Source organism: Numida meleagris, chromosome 4, assembly GCF_002078875.1.
Source record: "Numida meleagris isolate 19003 breed g44 Domestic line chromosome 4, NumMel1.0, whole genome shotgun sequence".
Classification (NCBI taxonomy): domain Eukaryota; kingdom Metazoa; phylum Chordata; class Aves; order Galliformes; family Numididae; genus Numida; species Numida meleagris.
Window position 1 is genome coordinate 68,631,579 of NC_034412.1, and position 18,587 is coordinate 68,650,165.

At 40.3% G+C, this 18,587-nt stretch overlaps 1 protein-coding gene across 1 annotated transcript; it reads left to right on the forward strand.

Moving 5' to 3' along the window:
* On the forward strand, positions 441-15,951 carry ASAH1 (N-acylsphingosine amidohydrolase 1). Its single transcript, XM_021395028.1, has 14 exons — positions 441-600; positions 5,384-5,430; positions 5,623-5,713; positions 6,526-6,612; positions 7,552-7,630; positions 8,494-8,568; positions 9,320-9,365; positions 10,812-10,956; positions 12,099-12,153; positions 12,342-12,423; positions 13,022-13,153; positions 13,378-13,501; positions 14,026-14,082; positions 15,111-15,951. Exons 1-14 carry the CDS (start codon positions 523-525, stop codon positions 15,198-15,200), a joined length of 1,188 nt encoding a protein of 395 aa, XP_021250703.1. The 5' UTR covers positions 441-522; the 3' UTR covers positions 15,201-15,951.

Here is an 18,587-nt window from a genome sequence, read left to right on the forward strand (position 1 = left end):
TGAAGAATGCTTTATATTTACCATTTACATGTATATAAATACTATTTACTGCCTTAATAAGAAATTTTCAGGTAAAATAACCCTCTACCACTGCTACTAGCACGTTGTTTGAAAGCTAATGAGCTACTTCAGTACATCAAACTCAGTGTAGAATATTGATACTGGGACAGCCCCTCATTTCCTGTGGAACGGATGGAGAACGGGGACCAGTGCTGTTTTCATTCCTGTGGAAATACGACTGCAATTCAGTCCTCTGCCTGTCAAAGAAATAAGAAGGAGCGCTTTTCGCGGCACAAGTCTCACCAACTACCGAGGTAGCCGAGGTTTCGTTTTGCCCACGGTGGGGACGGGGACGCACAAACCACCCCTAAACGCAGCAGGTGCTGAGCCGCCCCGTCCCGCCTCGCCCGGCAGCGCCCGCTGCCACCCCCGCGGCGGTCATGTGGGCGCCGCACATGACCGGCGCTCCCAGCCGAGCCGGGAAGTGCCGAGCCGAGGGGAAAGTGAAGCGGAGCGAGGAGGATGGCGGGCAGGGGCCGGGCGCTGCTGCCGCCCGCCGTGCTGCTGGTCCTGGTGCTGCTCGTCGTGGCGCCGGACCCGGTGAGTCCGAGGGGGCGGCGCGCCTCTGCCCGGGTGGGGCGGTGAGGCTGTGCCGGGCCCGGCGGGGCGAGCGGGGCTCCGCGGCACGAGGGCTCGGGGCCGGGAGCCCCCCTGCCCGGGACGGCGGCACCTGCGCTGGGCCTCGCCCCCTCGTTTTCACGGGCTTTAAGCAGCTCTTGTGGCGAGCAGCCTTGGCTTTATTTGCTGCTGCAGTGTGTTTTGTACGACTGTGTCTCATTTGTACTGCAGCGTACGCTGCAACCATTATTTTCAAACTGAAAGTTAAGGAGGATTTGCTGGAAGCGTGTGTGCCTTTCAGTCCGCTTACTGCCTTTATGGTCGGTCCACCAAGTGGGCAGGTGTGGGGTGCTTTCCTTTTAAATAATAATTTCTTAAGTATTTAAGTGTTTATTAAGTCAGCTTTCCTAGTTTAGAGCAGGCTGCCTTCCGCCTCCTTAGCATGCAAGCGAGGCCATTCTGGTTTCATGTTGTGGTTTTTATTCCTGAAGAATTACAGCATGCTTTCCTCTCCTCAGCTTCCTACTCCTTATCCTCTGTGAGGAGGAAAGGAGCAACCAGCGGCAAGTTCCTGGTGGCTGCAGTTGGGTTTGCATTTGGTTGCACTCGGTGAAGCTTTGCACTGATAAAATACACACTGGGTGTCCAGGTTGCAGGTTGTGCTGCTGTGCAGCCAGCTGTCAGGCTTGGGCATTTTGGTTTGGATTTGGGTGCTGGACTGCATCATTCAGAGAGTATTGAACAGCAATGATCGTCTTCCTGTGTACAGCTGGCCGGGTTCTTGACTTTTTGCTAACAAAGAATATGCAAGTGCCATGAACTTGTGCAGACTGCCACTCCCTTTAGCTTTTGGTTAGGCCTCCACAGCCATGCTGAATATTTTGTTTAAAACGCGATTACAGTTGGCTCGGTTCCCATTCCGTCAGTGTTGCAGGAGGACTCCCATCTTCAGAAAGATGAACATCTCCTGCACTGCTGCAGCACAGCACAGTGCTGGCACTGCCCTGTAAAGGGAGAGGAGCTGAGAAAAAAATGTTCTGGACCACAAAGTGCACAGACCAAAAGATGCAGAATAGAACAAGTTGTTTTGTCTGAAAGAGACTGAATGCCGCGTCCTGTAACTACAGAACAGTATTTCATAGCATAAACATACCTCTTTTAAAATACGAAGACAAGAAACACTGAACATTAACAAGGATACTGGAATTGGTCTATATCAAAAACATTTTTGAGGATAATAAAGAAGGGCTTAGAGCATCGTTTAGAGAGGATGAGCTACATTCAGCCTATTTATATGAAAGCAGTCAGGCTAGTTTTTGAAGTATTTACTCAGCAGTCATTAAACCATACATTAATTTTCTTTATTGTGGTGAATAATAACTGTTAGTAGTTGATTTATTTATTTTTCCCAGGGAGCAATTCACCTTTGATAGTTTGTTAGCTACTCAGTTCTTGTTCTGCTCTACTTTTCTTTTTCATAGAATAGATCATAACAAAACAATTCTGAATTGTTTCCCTTTTCATTATTATTATTTCCATGTTGTCTTTTCCCTCCAGTCTGTTCTTTCTGTTAATGTTTAGGTATTGTGCTGTAAAGCATCTGTTTATGTACATTATGATATAGATTGTTATGCACATACAGTTTATAAAGTCAGCTGTACATCAGATAATCAGGATATACAGTCTACTCATGAGAGGTGATTTAAAAAAAAATAAAAAATAAAACCAGGAACAGAGGTCGTTTAATCACCATTCAAGAACAGTCGTATTTCTCCTGAAGGGTTCGATGCATATTTGTAGAGCAATTTCACGGTGACCTCCTGGTGCTAGGGAGCTTCTGCTGGCTCTGCCTGCGAGACCACCTCTGGTTTTTCAAAGTCTGAAGCTAAAGGTGGTCCCCTCCTTGATGCTGCAGGGCTGCTTGTGCTTCTCTCAAGCAGTCTTTATTGCTGTTCTTGAGCATCAAGCCTCTGCAGAAAAGAGGATCTTGCTGACACAGCAGTGACTTCATGGCTGCTTATTTCAACCTGGTCATAGAAAGTCTTCTGGTCATGTAAAGAATCCCTCAAGCAACAAATAGTTGTGAGTTTTTAGCTGGTTTAATAGCTAGTTACTGAGTTTTGTGCTGTGATTTAGAAAAGGTAGTGGGACAGCCTGAGCATTCCATCTTTCAGAAGAAATAGGAAAATTGTGCACCTGTTCATGTGTGTTTGGCTGTGATGTGGACCTTTCAGAGTGGGAAACTCAGAAAAAAGTTGACTTCCTATTTTTTTAACCTTGTCAAAATAGTTTGCAGTTGATCTTCAGATGATCACAAAAAGAAAACAGTTTTCTGTCCATTGCCAGAACACGTGTTCAAAAAAAGAGAAAATCCTTTCTTGTTTTCTGATTGTTTTGACATTCTTTATATTACTTTGTATCTGCCAGCATGTAATAGATTTTATAAATAAACTGCTAATAGTCCTGGCTTTCATCAGGTGTATCAAGCAGTGCTAACAGGTCTGGAAGGTATACAGACTCTTTTGGGGTTTGTTAAGCTTGCTTTATACATAGGTAAGGAGTCTAAAATCGTTGAGCTACAAGGAGAGGATACTTTATCTGTTCTCTGTATCTCTTGTTAGCTCTTCCTTTGTCCATTCCCTCACCTCATTCCTTGTTTCCTCTTTTGTGGCCTAGGTTGCAAAGGACTGGGAGAACAAAAATAGCTTCACATACAAGATTAAAGTCACGGGGAGAGAGGTGGGAATGGCATAACGTTTAGTACCCAGAATATAAAATACTCTGAAATCAGTCTGCTTGGTCACCACAGTTCACCCATTTATACACAGACTATACTGACAGATAACTGAACATGTATGGGTAGGAGGATCCAGCAGCGTTTAGTACAAACTGACAAAACCGTCAGTAGCCTTTCCAGGCTGCAGGACTCCCAAGCTGAAGTTCGTTAAAGACATGATTTAACCTAAACCTGTTGGAGTGCAGTTGATCACTTACGTGTTACGTGACCATGTGTTCTCATTAACCTTGCACCAGTCCAGCCTGCAGTATTTGTGCCTGGTCCTCTCTACTGAAAATTGCCTATATTCCGAACGTGAAAGGGACCGTTTGGGATGAATTTTGCTGTGGTTATTGTCTGTCAAGAAGCAAATTTTTCCAGAAGGTCCAAATCTGTGCAGTCGTTTTTTCTAATTTATTTTAGAATTGCAGGATGGAAAATTTCACAAGACAATTGCATTAATGCTGTTAAGTATTTGCTAGCCTTTGCACAAAGTCTCTGACTTCTGTTGCCCAATTAGTCATCTGCTATTTCCACCTCCCCTCCTTGTTTTGAAACTTCCTTGTTTTGAAAATGCGATGCCCTCCTGTGTCCTGCCTTCTGTTCCAGCTGTGCTAAGGTTGTAGAGGCGCTGCACTGAAATGCAGGAAGCACGTAGCTGCCATATGCTTTTCTCATGTGGGGGAAAACCAGCCTTCATTTCGTGCTTTCTCCCAGCCACTGGAAACCGCACAGAAGACTATGATAATGCACAAAGAACAATAGGTCTTCAAAATTCCCATTCCCCACTGTAAAAAATTATGGCAGTGTTTAAAGTCTGTGGCATTGTGTAAGGCATTATGTTTTCTAGATCATGGCATTAAAAACCAGTAATGTGATTAGCCCAAGCTAATCCAACATGGACATTAGTTAGCTTATCTATTACAAGTGCATCGCTGCTAGAGATCCTGCCTCTGATGTTATTGGCTGGGATGTGTTAAGTGGACACATTAGTAATTTAACTACTACAGCCAGGTAGGAATTGGAAATCAGTGGCGGGGTGGGAAGTAGGGGAAGGATCTCTGCATATTGGCATTTCTGTCTCCCTGCCTGGACGTACAGAATGGCCTAAGTATGTTTCCTTAGAGAGAGGCCGTGCTGCGTTCTCAAGCTCAGAGGTGTGCTGGGGGCCATGTCCCATGCTGGTTTAAAGCACAAGTGCCACTAATCAGGATTTGTATTTCATGAGTAGAACATGCAGTAATACTTGTGGCATATACATATACGTGTGTATGTAGGTATGTGTGTGCTTTATGTAACCCCTGCATTTGCTTGCAGTACGCCTAGATATAGTCCTCAAACTTCAATTTTTAACTAGCCATACTTTGGGGGATGAAGGTAGCTAGTTCTTAGCTATAGTTCTGAAGCATGGCTCTAATAATATTTACCACCGGTTTAGGAGCACTTTCCCAAAGTACGTCTGGAAAAAAAAAAAAAAAAGCTTTATGGCTCATTCCTGTGACTGAGTCATTTGCCTGTGGTTGTGTGCGCTTTGTCAGTCCCAGCTACAAAACAAAGCTTAATACTGAGCATGTTTATGAATGGCAATGTAAAATGAAATTAGAAATTAAACAGAACAAACCGTTCTGGCCCGTACTGAGGTTTGAGGTTCTTGAGTTCTTCTGAAGAAAATGCTTTTCAGGTGGTCTTAGTCATACACCAGTCATGTGTTTGAGTCATGGAGTAAAAATGGGTTTGTGTATTTATCATAAACTTGTGCTTGCCTTGGAGTACATCAGACGAGCTATCTGAAGTGCACAGGGAAGTTGCTGCTTGTCCACTACCTCTTTTATTCTCAAGTCCCAAGACTTTCCCTTTCTTTGTTATCAAACCATCGTGAACTTGTTTGTCCTGAAGGTCCAAATCAGAACTAAGTCTGCTGAAATAGTGTTGTAAAAAAATATAAATAAAAAATAAAATCTAAACAGTAATCTCTTACTGTCTTCACAGTATGGAGAAGACTGCAGAAGTAAAATGTACCCTCCCTCAGGACCAACGTAAGTAATCTGATTGGACTTGTCTAATAAATTACAAAAAGTAATGATTTACAAGCATCAGTAGCTCCAGTTTTGTTGTGACTTGTTCACGTTACAGAAAATTCTGGTTACAGTCACAAGTGAAAAGCACTTACTTTGTCAAATGCGTTTTTCAAAGCCTTCTTTACATTCACACTTCTACTTTTCATTTAGGTTCAAAGGGAACGTACCCACATATGTCATAAATCTTGATTTGCCTCCCAGCAAAAGATGGGATGAGTTGATACGTGCCAAAAAGACACAGGTAGGAAAAGCAGAGTTTGCATTTAAGCTTAGCATATATAAAACTAGCATGTGGCTTTCTATTTTGGAAATGGTGTGGAAGGAATACTTCTACTGAAATGTTCTTAAAGGTTTAATAGTTCTAGTTCACATTTTTAATATGATTATAGAATAAAATAATTGCTTGACTGTTCAACACTTCAACTAGCAAAATCAGGAATAAGGGGCAGTGATGGTTGGAACGCAGAGGCATAGAAACATTGTGGCATAAAGCAGGCTTTTATGTATAAAAGCTCTTTTCTCATGAAGTAATACAGCATGGGGAGGGAGCAGGGAGAGTAGTACACCAAAGCAATAGCCTCAGTAAACAGAACTGAAACTGAAGCAGCATCCCTACTCCTCTGTACATCCACACTTCTGTGAAAACATGGTGAGATGAAGAAATGGCAGGGAGAGGGAAGTGAAGGATATCTTGCACTTCTTAGGGGTGTTGGTTGCAGAAATTGGGTTTGCACAGGATGAAAAACCTTTGAAATTGTTAAGTCTGTTTCAGGCTATGTAGAACAGCTGTTCTACTGAAAATTCAATTCAGTAACGCTTACTTTCTCCAAAAAGGCTGGGGCTTTTTCCTTATCGCTGCCAACTTTGGCCTTGACTCTTAAATGGGCAGTTGGGGGTGTTTGTTCTCAGCAACATCACCACATTTGGCACTTTCTCTAATTTATTTTTTCAGTAAAATATTATTTTCAAAAGCGTGTGAAAGAGTTTTGTCGGTATGCTACCAATTCTTGTGCTCGAGATCTTCTACTCAGTAAAAGCCCTTGTTCTTTTTAGTTGAAGGCCGTAATCCAGAACATTAAAGATATAGCAAACACCTTCTTCCCCAGTGGCAAAATCGTTGACATTGTGGATCACAAAATAGTAAGTATTTTCAGTTTAATTATTTTATGACTGTATGCTCTGACTACCGGAATTAAAATGCTACTAAATTTGGCAGTTACAAACTTTCCATGTAGCAATTCTTCCTCTTAGATTGTCCAGAACAGAAATGTTATTTTGAAGAGTTAAATTAACCCTGTAACTAATCAAACCTAACATGCATCTCCTCTGAGAGCTCTTCAAATGTGCATTACTCATGTTGGACATATCTGCTATTTACTTGATCACTGTAACAAAACATTTTACTGGAATTCTGTTTGCTGTGTTCGGCTCCTTTTAAACAGTAGAATTAAAACAGGTTTTGAAAATTCTACTAAATTTCTGATAACAAAGGCAACTTTGGCCAGGTTCGAAAGAAGTCAGGACTGATTGATTAAAATAGGCTTTGGCGGTATAGGATTGTTAACAGAGGAGAACAGCGTAGTGCTGGAGATTGTGTAAGGTCAGATCTATTCCCATCTCTCTTTGCAGCAGTCTTAGATTGCGCTGGCCATGCTTCATTTGGTTTGGTGCAGTATCCCAGTGTGCCTGCGAGGGGTTGACACAAAGCTAGCATATATGGGTAGTCATCTCATGATGTGAGAGATTCTCTTAAATGCTGATCTTGAGAACTTCAAGATCAGTTCCAATTGAGCTGTTTTAATGTTGAGTCCTGCCTAATGTTACTCTGTTGCTGCTAACAATAATGAGATATTGTGCTAATCTCTATTGCTCACGTGTCAGTATTTTGATAGACAGTGTTTAATTCCATATGTACTTTTTTTCCAAGTACTCTACAAATATCCTGAAGTTCTGCAAACTGCAGAAGAATTAAATGCTCAGTTTTACAGTGCTCAGGAGGTAGTTACTGGGGAGAGGTTTCTTTCAAGTAGCAAAATAGCATGAACTTACACAGTCAACATATGAAACTTTTTCTTCCAGTCTCATCTGACTGACACGCTTCCTTATCCTTTCAATGAAGAGCTCCAAGGGATTGCAAATTCATCTGGAATTCCTTTGGGTAATAGTTTCCAACACTTTATTAATGTAGTGAAAATCAAGGAATCTGGACTCATTTAAAGTTAGCGTATTTAACTGTTTGCAGTATAACTATACTTAGCTGTGACTTTAACAAGTAAATTATTAATTAAGTAGATATAGGAATACATTCCATCCCACACCAAATGAAACCAGTATTTTAGAAGAGAATGGCAGTACATCACGTAACCCTTTTATCAGGCTGGGTCTTCTCTGTGTAGCTATAGCTTCTCACTCCTGAGCTTCGGGATCTGGAGATAGCTTTGCCTTCTGTGCACCCAAGCTTTGGGGATTTCCCTGGTTCTCTTTGGTTCCCCATTCAGCTTAGTGTCTGCTGTCAATACACAAAGGCAAGGCTCTGTTTCATGCTGCTTTGCTTCCCCCGTGATTCTTACCACATCTTCGTGCCTTTCTTCTGCACTCTCTGCAAAAGCAGTGTAATTCCAGGCAGGAAGTAGACACTGAATTCTTTCAGAATCTTGACAGAGAAAGTCGGACCATGCGCCTAGTCCCGCTGCTTCCTTCACGTTTGAGGAGTATCCCTGTTTCTTGCATGGGAAAACTGGTACATAAAACAGCTTATTTCTTTAAAGCGAGTTTTATAGCTTGTTTTGAAGTTTCTGGAGAGGGAAGTAGCTTTCAGCTTTCTGTATAGTTAGGCAGAAGGCCTTTCAGGAAGCTCTTGCTTTTACTGAACTGGTTGTTTCAAAGATCTAACAGGATTAAAACAGTTTCTTAATAGAAATGCTATAAAATACTGAACTTTGCAATGGAATTTTTTTCACATTTTTTTTTTTCTGGTTTTGGCAAAAGTTTCAAATTAATTTACTTATTCTTTTGTTCTAGGGGAGATCGTTATTTTTAACATCTTCTATGAAATTTTTACTGTGTGCACATCGATAGTGGCAGAAGATAGCACAGGTAATCCATCCCAGAATAGTGTTTCTGGTTTTGTTTCTTGCTGTAGGCAAGAAGGTCTAGTAGAAGAGACTGAAAGCAATGATAATAAAAATGATAACAAAGAGGTATGTATTAAGACTGAATGACTGGAGTCTTAGGTTAAGAAAAGAAAAAAGTCCCTTCAAAGAAGTCGTGGGGTTTTCTTTATTTATTTGTTTCCTTTTTGTAGTGGATGGCGTTTGTCTTGCTATGTGAAAGAAGCACCAACCAGACACCTGGTATTTTCTCAGTGTCATGAGGGGTTCTGGTGCAACCTATTTTGCATTTAGTTTCTAGCTATTGCCTGTGTGTGGTGCTAGAGAAAGTGGATAATCTGTTCTAAGAAAATAGATTATTTCATTTTCCAAATAATTTCTGCAGCCCTTGCCTGCATCTCTTGTGATTTAGAAAACTTCTTAAGGGTTCTTAGGAGGCTTACAAAAGCCTCACTTTCTGAGAAGGCTGGAGCTATTACAGTGGCACTAAGAATGTTGAAAGTGTCAAAAGCTGAGATGGACAGCAATTTAAAAAGTTAGTTCATTTCAATTATAATAAAATATTTCTCCAGGTAAAAAGGAAAAAACAAAACACATTTTTATATGCTTAAAAAAGGACAGATATACGATGTTATTTTCCTGCTTGTGTGTGTTTTCTATTTTTTCTAAGCTGATTTGTCTCTTTCTTTAGAATATTTTACATCCATATATTTATTTATTCATTCATTTTAATATAGGAAAGCTGTATCATGCCAGAAACTTGGATTTTGGACTCTTTCTTGGGTAGGTACCTAAACTTACACCTTCTAAAAAAAAAAGAAGAGAGTCAGCTGAAGAAGAAATTTCTGCATGCCTTCTTTGTGTGTAAATGATGAATTGAGTGTTGTTAAAAATGGTGACAAACAAGTCTGCATTGTATAGTGTGGAAGAGAGGCTAAAATGAACAAAGGAATCTCTCTGCTGATCATATGTCAAACTGCTTTGCACTTGCAAGGAATGACTGGAAGACAATTGTGTTCAGTGTTACTTAGTGCTTTCTCAGCTTCAGTTAAATCTGCAGAGAACAGTGCATGTAACTTTATTTCAGAGGCACAGTGTATCTTGCTCTTCAAGTGATCGGACAGAAGCATCAGTTTTGTTGTACGCAGTGGAATGTGGGTTGGTTTGGGTTGGGTTTGTTTGTCTTTTTTCCATATGACTCCCCTAGTCACTACAGTGCTCCACTGGCACTTCCCATCACCCACATTTTCTGCTCAGAAGCCAGTGATACGTATTTCACTGATCTGGCATCATCATTTAATGAGATACAAACTCTCCTGACCAGCACTGGATCCTCTTTTAGTTTTCATTTTATGCCTCGTGATTGGAAATTTCATTTTATTTTCCAAGTATATTTATATATACTTTTAAAAATATATATTTATATATATATTTTGTAATGTCAATTACCCAGATGAGTGTTAATGCTCCAAGGGAATTTACATGTTCATCTTCATTAAATTTCTCACCTGCCTATCAAAAAAATCAGATACCATCAACTGTGACTGCATCCGTCCTTTCATTGGGTTTGTGTTGAACTTCTCCCTTTTGTCCAAAAGACTGGGAACGTGCTCTCTAGAATTGGAGGCAACTTTTCAAAACTGTTTACAGAACCTGGATTGTTTCCAGAGAATTGTCTCTAAGTGTTCCTTAGCACTCCCTAGCATACAGACAGCTCTGGCTTATCTTATGAACTGGAAAGGGGCCTTCCCTTTATGAGGAGCATATCCAATTCTGTTTGGTTTTGTTTTCTCCCTTTGAAACATAAGAATTTGAGGGAACTGGCTCCTGCTGCTGTAGTACAAACAACGCATGTTTTCAGAATACAATAGGTTTGGTGTCACAGGCAGTACCAATAGCGGCCTCCACTAGACAGTAGGAACAGAATGAAGTTATCATTCAGGAGCTGTCATTGTTTCTAAACAAACCAGCTGTACTGAGGGTGCTGTTCAATACTGAGTAGTATTTATGCTGTTGGTCTGAATAAAATTCGGTTCTTTTCACTGGCTGTCTATGCATATAGACTTTATAGTTGTCCCTTGCTTGTGCTGCTCAGGTAACTACTGAGCAGTGTTTGTTGGTGTAAGATCAGAGCGCAGGCGTCACATATGGGAAACCTGTGTTTTGTGACTGGAAGTTTTGAAAGATACTGAGGGACAGAAGTTACAAATGCTGTTCTGTCTTCCACAGGTGGGATGTTAAAAATAATTCCTGGACTGTAACTCGGGAACTGAAGCCTACAGTGGTAAACTTGGACTTCCAGAGAAACAACAAAACAGTATTTAGGTCTACAAATTTTGCAGGATACATAGGCATGGTGTCAGGTGTCAAACCAGTAAGTATGGGGGAGGCTTGTCCTTCTGTTAATAGTGCTTCAGACTTAAAGGTTTTCTTGCTTTAACTCTCTGTCCTGGGATGTTTTGCTTAATGAACTCTTAATTGCTCAAGCACACAGCAGAGATACCTGAAGAAGGCTAAAAGGAAACAATGCTGCACTGTTCCTTTTAATAAGAGATTGCATAAATGAAATGTGTTCGGACAAATCCTAAGAAGTATGTTGAATTCTGAATAAGCAAATGGGAGAGCATATCATGTGCTGAAGTGGTTGTTACTTCTGGCTAGCAGATGGGAAGATACTGCTGTGATCCCGGAGTAGAAACCACACATTTGTGATGTTTTAGTTCTCTCTCTCCAACCCTTCTTGGAGAAGGAGACCTGCACTTTTCTTAATACACAGCTGAAGTCTAGCTGCAGAGAACTTTAGCGGGGTCTCCAGTTTACCACAGCACCTCCAGTTCAACATGCTATGCTCTTGCCCTTTATTATAGTTCGCTATTTTCATAGTAGAGCATTTCTAGCATACATCCCTGTATCGCAGCCACTTATCTTCTGATCTCAGGAAATTGGTAGGACTCCATTCTGAAAATGATTTGGTGTGGCTGAATTACACTTTCCTCTGAAAGAAACACGAGTTGGAGAAGTCTGGGGTTCATGTTACATGTTGCAAGTAGTGCATGCTGAATTGCTTGCGGCTCTATGCGTATGTGAACAGCAGCAGCATATTAGGGTTTACTTAGCACTGAACCTTAAAATTGCACCTTCAAACTAGAGTAGTATTCAGAGGTCTGCGAAGAAGGTTACGTACAGCAAGGGGAGGAAATCTGCTAATTCAGTGATGCAACAAGGACCAAGAGAAAAATGGCCATTGGCTTGACTTGCTTAGCAAGCCAGCAAACTACACTTCTATGTTGTGCTAGGTCAGAAAATTATGAATGATTATTTCTGCTTACTCAAGCAGAGATTAATGAGGCTCTTTTCCACATGGGCTTGATCTTGCAGCTAGCTGCTTGCTCAACAGAGGGTAATCTAATGAACAAGAAGCTCAGTTATCATGTAAACTGCAGTGTTGCCTTTTGCTTATTTCTGGTATTAATGGGGTGGTGATGGATGGAGGCTGATTTGTTTAATGCTTTTCAGGATTTGTTCACTCTGACAATGAATGAGCGTTTCAGTCTTGATGGTGGTTATATTGGTGAGTAATGCTTATTTTGTCCATTATTTCAGTACAAGTTTTCCAGACCACAGACATACCAGTTACCTTTAATAAACAGTCACAGAAATGGTGAAATGATGTCAGATGAGCAGGATACAGAACAGTTCATTTTAAAGGCTGTGAAAGTTACAATAGTGGGAATGAATCTAACCAGTGATATTTTGCAGGTATCTTTGAATGGTTTCTTGGTAGAAGAGATGGTATGTGGATGGGCTTTCTTACAAGAGCAGTACTAGAGAATGCTACAAGGTATTGCTTTTTTTTTCCTCCCTGTAAATGTTTTACTATAACCTTTCTTGCTCCTAACTAGCATATTGTAGATACATGCTTAGTATCTAATGATATAGATATCTTCCTAGAAGCATTAACATTAAATAGTTCTGGTTTTGCTCATACTCTGGCGGTGAGTAAGCATGGCACATGACTTCCTATAAGCTTTTAAAATGGTTTTCTGAGCCTTTTTTTTTTCCCTAATGAAACTACTGGCATCTAAATGTGTAACAGCATACTGCATCAAGACATATCCAACAGGTAGTAATATACAATAGGAAGTAAACAGAACCAAAGTGAATGAGTTAGGTGGAATGTAACACTAGTACAGTACATCATCATTTTGCTCATTTTTAACACAGGGAATAGGCAAAGAACACCTTTCAACAACCAGACTTTAAGTACAAACTGAGTGGAGAAGCTTTTACTTTAAAGTGTGTTCTTTCAGTGCAATATAATCTCTCATGTGATACCTGAAAGGGGAAAAAAGAGTAACTGCCCAGATTTCTCCTGAGTCTGTGAATCTTCTTCAGTACTCCGACTATTTGATAATCCAGTGCTGCTTTGTTATCTGCAGTTACCAGGATGCGAAAGACAAACTGGCAAAAACAAGACTGCTGGCTCCGGCTTACTTTATACTCGGTGGAAAAAATTCTGGAGAAGGTTGTGTGATAACTCGCTCCAGGACAGCTGCCCTGGATATCTGGGAGTGAGTATGCTCGACCTGACACCTAACTCCTCTTATCAGAAGAGAACAGGCTTCTCCAGTAATTGTCACATTTTTTTCTTTTATTGTGCAAGAACTTAGTTCTTTAGAATCATCTATATATATACAGATAGATATATCTATCTGTCACAAGCCAAAAAAATTTGGTTTTATATTTAGAGTCTATACTGAGAGAAGCAAACCACAAATGTACACCTGTTTTCCAGCCTTGATATAAAGAAAGGGACGTGGTATGTGTTAGAAACAAACTACGATCGCTGGAAGCCTCCGCTCGTCTTGGATAATCGTAGAACACCTGCAATGAAGTGCTTGAACCAGACATCACAAGAGGTAAACATCCTCTGAATTTCTAATCTTGCTATTTGGAATCCTTCAGCTTAAGTTACAGTTCTAATCCAGTAGCAGCCAGAAGCATCTAGGGCATCTGCAAGCACAGCTGCAATGATGGAGGTGGCAAAAGGCTTTGTAATTTGTCCACACTTCTGGTTAATGGTACCAGGTGGCTCTTTATATGACTGTGGTTTTTTGTTTTAGGCTTTATCTTGGTGGGTTTCCTGCAAGTATTTTCTACTGCTGCATATGCAAGGAGATAAACAGGAGGAGATACTTTGAGAAATATTAATTTTCCTGAGCTGTTTATGACTAGTGGAATTCAAACACACACTGTGTCAGGCAGCAAACTCTGACACTCGGGCCCAATGCAGTACAGAGATGTAGACTGCACAAGTCTTTGCAGTATTATGTATTCCTAAAGGTTTATCTTACTGAGAAGTCAAAAGTTGCAGGTCTCAGCATTTACACAGTGTTAGGGAACAGGTTAATGTCCATTAACATCATATATTACTTTCTTTCAGAACATCTCCTTACCATCTATTTATGATGTTCTCTCTACGAAGCCCGTCCTCAATAAGGTAATGTTTCTATTTCTGCAGAAAGTCTGGAGCAGGGGGTGAAGGGGACAACAGATCAGGAAGTGCCACGTTTCTAAGGAGGTGGTCAGAGTAGTACATTCAGTTTTTGTCTCAGGGATGGGTTGTGGAAGGGCTGAATTTGTACTGTAGATGAAGCTTAGAGAGTTATAAGTGAAACTAGAATATAAATGGTCAAAATAAACCTGGTCTGCCTTCCAGAAACCTTTAATGGCAGCCTTTCACAAAATTCTGGCATGCTCATTTTGAAAGGAGGCTATCAAGCAGCAAGTTCTCTCATCCTGATCCCAACTAAAACTGGCTTGTAATGAGAGCAGAGTAGCTCTTCTGGAAAGACAGGGTGAAAGGCAAAGGGGAGAAGGGGCATGGAGATAGGCAGGAAGGTTCCCACATCTGTATGATTGCGTGAGAATGGAAGTAGAAGAATGCATCCTTCTATGAGCGGTAGGTGAAAATAAGCAAGTACAAACAAGAAAATTCCAAGTTACTTTGGAATAACTGTTTGCCCAGTGCCCAGCTTTAAAGCCTTAAGTAGCCTGAGCCCGTTCCTTATTTACAGTTAGCACTGGTGTGAGGCAGTGTTTGCATCAGACACCTGAAGAATCCTTCTAGTCTGATACCTGTGATACATGCCTTCGTGTTCAGCATGAAACAAATCAATACATTGTTTAGGCATACTACAGGCATGTTCTTTTTGCAACATAACACATTTTAGTCTTAACTTGAAGTTTTGATGTATTTTGTTTTGATACTATTGTGTTTTGTTTTTTTTAAATTAAGGGTCCAAGAAGACTTTTAAAATGAAAAAGTTACTGTATTCAGCAAAGATGACATTCTTGGCTGAGGACACAAGCTATTTGTACTTGCATGTTGATTTGTTAAACAGATTTAGAGATTAGACCCACAATTAGCTAAATAAGTGCACATTTTAGTTGGATTGGAGATCGGTTTTTTCAGTAATACCTCTAATGAGGCTTTTTTCCTCTCTCCTCCCACCTGCTTATTATTAGCTGACAGTGTGCACAACGCTGATGGAGGTGGATAAGGGTCACACAGAGACCTACCTGCGGGAATGCCCAGATCCCTGCAGTCCTTGGTAGTCCTGTACGCTTCCTACGCTGGAAAGTGCTTATCTGAACTGGAGGACCTCCACGGAAAAACACCTCTGGAAAAAGACTCCTCAGCCTCACTCCTTTCTTCAGAAATGTAATGGTTATATAGAAACGTCAATGGGCTTCTAACAGTGGGGGACCCTGTCTTGCATTGGACTTTCTTGCTTTCTGCTCAGCAGTTCTGCAGGCAAGAAATGTATACTAATGTGTATCTGGTTTGATTTCAGCTATTTCTGCAACATGAGTTCAGCATTTAGCTCTGGATCTCTTCAGTGTTGACAGTAGTCTTATTTTGGTTTGGGGTTTGTTTTGCTTTTGTTCATGTGTTGTTGTTTCTTTAATTGAAGTACTTTTAAAGCACAAATGAATTAAAAAGGCACCTACCAAGCACAAAAAGAGTTGTATAGTAGAAGATTAACAGAAATGTATTATCACAGGTATCCTTTCCTAAGCACTTAGGATGAATAGCTCCTGTTCTGATCTCCAATATGAAGATACGTTTAAGATGCTCGATTACAAAATAACCTACCAAGAAGTCATATCTAGTCACAGAAACAATGTCTTGTGGAAATATCTTAAAAGTAGATCTGAGTCTTCAGTGTCTGTTCACTGATTTGTGGATCTTTAGCTGAAGTTCTTTCTTGGCCTGTTAACAGATACATAATTTTTTTTAAATACAGATTTTTCTGTTGTTTAAAAAATAAATACTAATAATACAATAAATACTCCGAAGAACTTATTTCTTAGACTGATAGATTTGCACTGATTTCATACCTCAAAAAATGCTATTTGCCGAATAACTTTACCAGCTGGTATATGAAGAAACACGGCTTCTGACTGAAGAAGTACTAATGTCCTAAGCCATAGAAAAACGGTTGCTGTAGTACAGCAGGAAGCAATTCAAAGGGACATAAAGCACTGACACATTAAGACCATACAGAAATCTACACCCCACTAATTTAAACTGACCTTAAAGACAAAAGGGCTACACTAGTTACATATCAAATATTTCTTTTCCAACTAATGTAAGCGAGCAGAAACATGTTAGCATGATTGTACTACCAGAGTCTATTTTTCATCTAAATCATGTCTACTGCACCTTTGTAAGCTAAAAATCACATTTTAGATTAGGGGAAAAATAACGTGTAGTTTAAAATGCAGTTTCTGGGTCAGATGATTCATATAAAACAGACCAAGTTACACACTGCAGCCTGTACTATGAAGGACAAGTCACAATACTGCTGCCTTCACACTTTAATCTGGTGGGGGGATGTTCAGATTTATTTAGAATTAGTTGCATAAGAGGCATAATCAAATTACTTTGTCATTTAAAAATAAGTGGTACGTTTACTTCCTTAATTAGTCCTCTCCCTCTTTAGAGTATATGGAGCAAGGCAACATAGACTATTTACAGTCATTAACTAATGTGCTTTTGGTATGCCCCTTGTGCAAGAGAATCCGCATTTCCACACTGGAAATTGCTTTATAATTGCAGGTGCATAGCTAAATCCCATGGAGATCTAGCCAGAGCCTGAATACGTGGCTGCTGTTGCCAAAATATTAAAAGCTATTTGGAAAAAAAAAAAAAGCAGATGCGCTATACTGTATCTGCCTTATGTCAAAAGTGATTAATGTTATTAATTGCCTACTGATTTAACCTCCACCTCTTGATGTTGAAAGCACTTGTTCTAAAGGTTATCTCAAGCCAGAGAAGAGGTTACATTTATTCATTACAAGTAAGGACGTTTTGTTTTTAGCATAAGTTTACTGCCTGTCCTTTGTTTCAGCTGCCCTAGCTGCTGTCAGGAAAGCTAAGGCCATTTCACTGAAGAAAGAAAAGATTTATTGTTTTTGAATAGAAAATGGATGGATATGTTTCTTCCTATTCACATACTGTACATTTATAGTTGAGGTATCTCACAACCACAGAAAGCACAGTCTGAGTCTTCAGCTTGTTTTTCCCCAGGTCAGTAAGCAACCATATGTATTTTTTTCTTTTAAGTTTAAATAAGGTTCTAGTTTATTTACTTGAATTTCTGCTTCTGTTTGAGGAATAGCACATATTTCATTCAAAGAGTACAAGAGAGTCGCACAGCTTTCCTGGCTCTGCTGCGCTTAGACACAAAACTCCATAGCAGTGCCCACAGATATCAGGGGAAGTACTTACAAGGAAGGAATAAGATTAAATAGATTAAATAGTTGGAGAAAGCAGGTGTGATGGGGAGGGCACTAACAGAGCAGCAGAGAACCTCTGAGCAAGCACCACAACCCACCTCACTGTTCTCCTCATTCACAACACACGTACACTTGTCTGCCCTTCATACAGCTCCTCAGGCCACTGCTGGGAGGAGAAGGAAACAGACCCAAACAAAAAAAGCTCAGAACCTCCATTTTCACCTTAGTGGTAACAGCAGGCAAATGACCTATTTATGCTGATGATCAGCAGCTGTTCTGGTTTTGGAGGACGAGAATCATGGTTGAAAAAGGAACAGCCAATCTCTCCAAGCAACAAAACCTCCCATTGCTCCAGAAGAACAAGATGATCCAGAAAGAATAATGCTCAAAGCAGTGGCAGAAACCACAACTTGCCTTGGGAAGAAATCTCCATATATTTATGAGTTTTATAAAAGCACTCTGTAACTGTTACAACTGTCTGGAAACACAACATGCAAATCAACCAAATACTGTGATCAAGAAGCAAGCAGGCCATGCAGCTGATTCCTGTTTGCCTGCCTACTGTTTTTTCAGAGCATCGTATCTTGGTCTGTGAAAGATTTTAAAGGTCTTTTGTAGCTCAGTCTGCTCCCACACTGTTACTTAAAAGAGATAAAATTACTTATAAAGGAGTTGCTCTGTTTACATACTGAGTACCCGGAGCTCTACCCTCAGGCCGTTTTCTGCACTACTGTGAATCAGCTCTGAATTACATTAATTGTATATAGGACAATTTCAGTCTAATTTGTTTGTGAAGTTTGTTCTCTTAAGGGTTACATGGGAGCAGTAGAAGAGTCCCAGTAGCAATCCCTGCTTCTGACGAGTATTCTGTATTTAAGGTAACTCCATACGTTATGTTTGCTTAAGAGTTTCCCACTTTTAGAGTTCTGTCATTCTCTTAATTTTGCTAAGCTTTCTCCATTAGGCTGAAGCCCAGTGGGGGAAAAAAAAAAAAAAAAACAACCACAAAATTCATCCCCAACCAAAATTCCATGCCTCAGAACTCCATATGTAACATAGGCATGATATCCTCTATCATTCTGGATGCGGGGAAGATTACAACATACACTACTTGGAGAAGAATCAAAAGCCCTCAAACAAAGCTGATTTAGTCTGATGTCAGCATGCCTTCAGGGAACTACTATGGATTCAATAATTCAG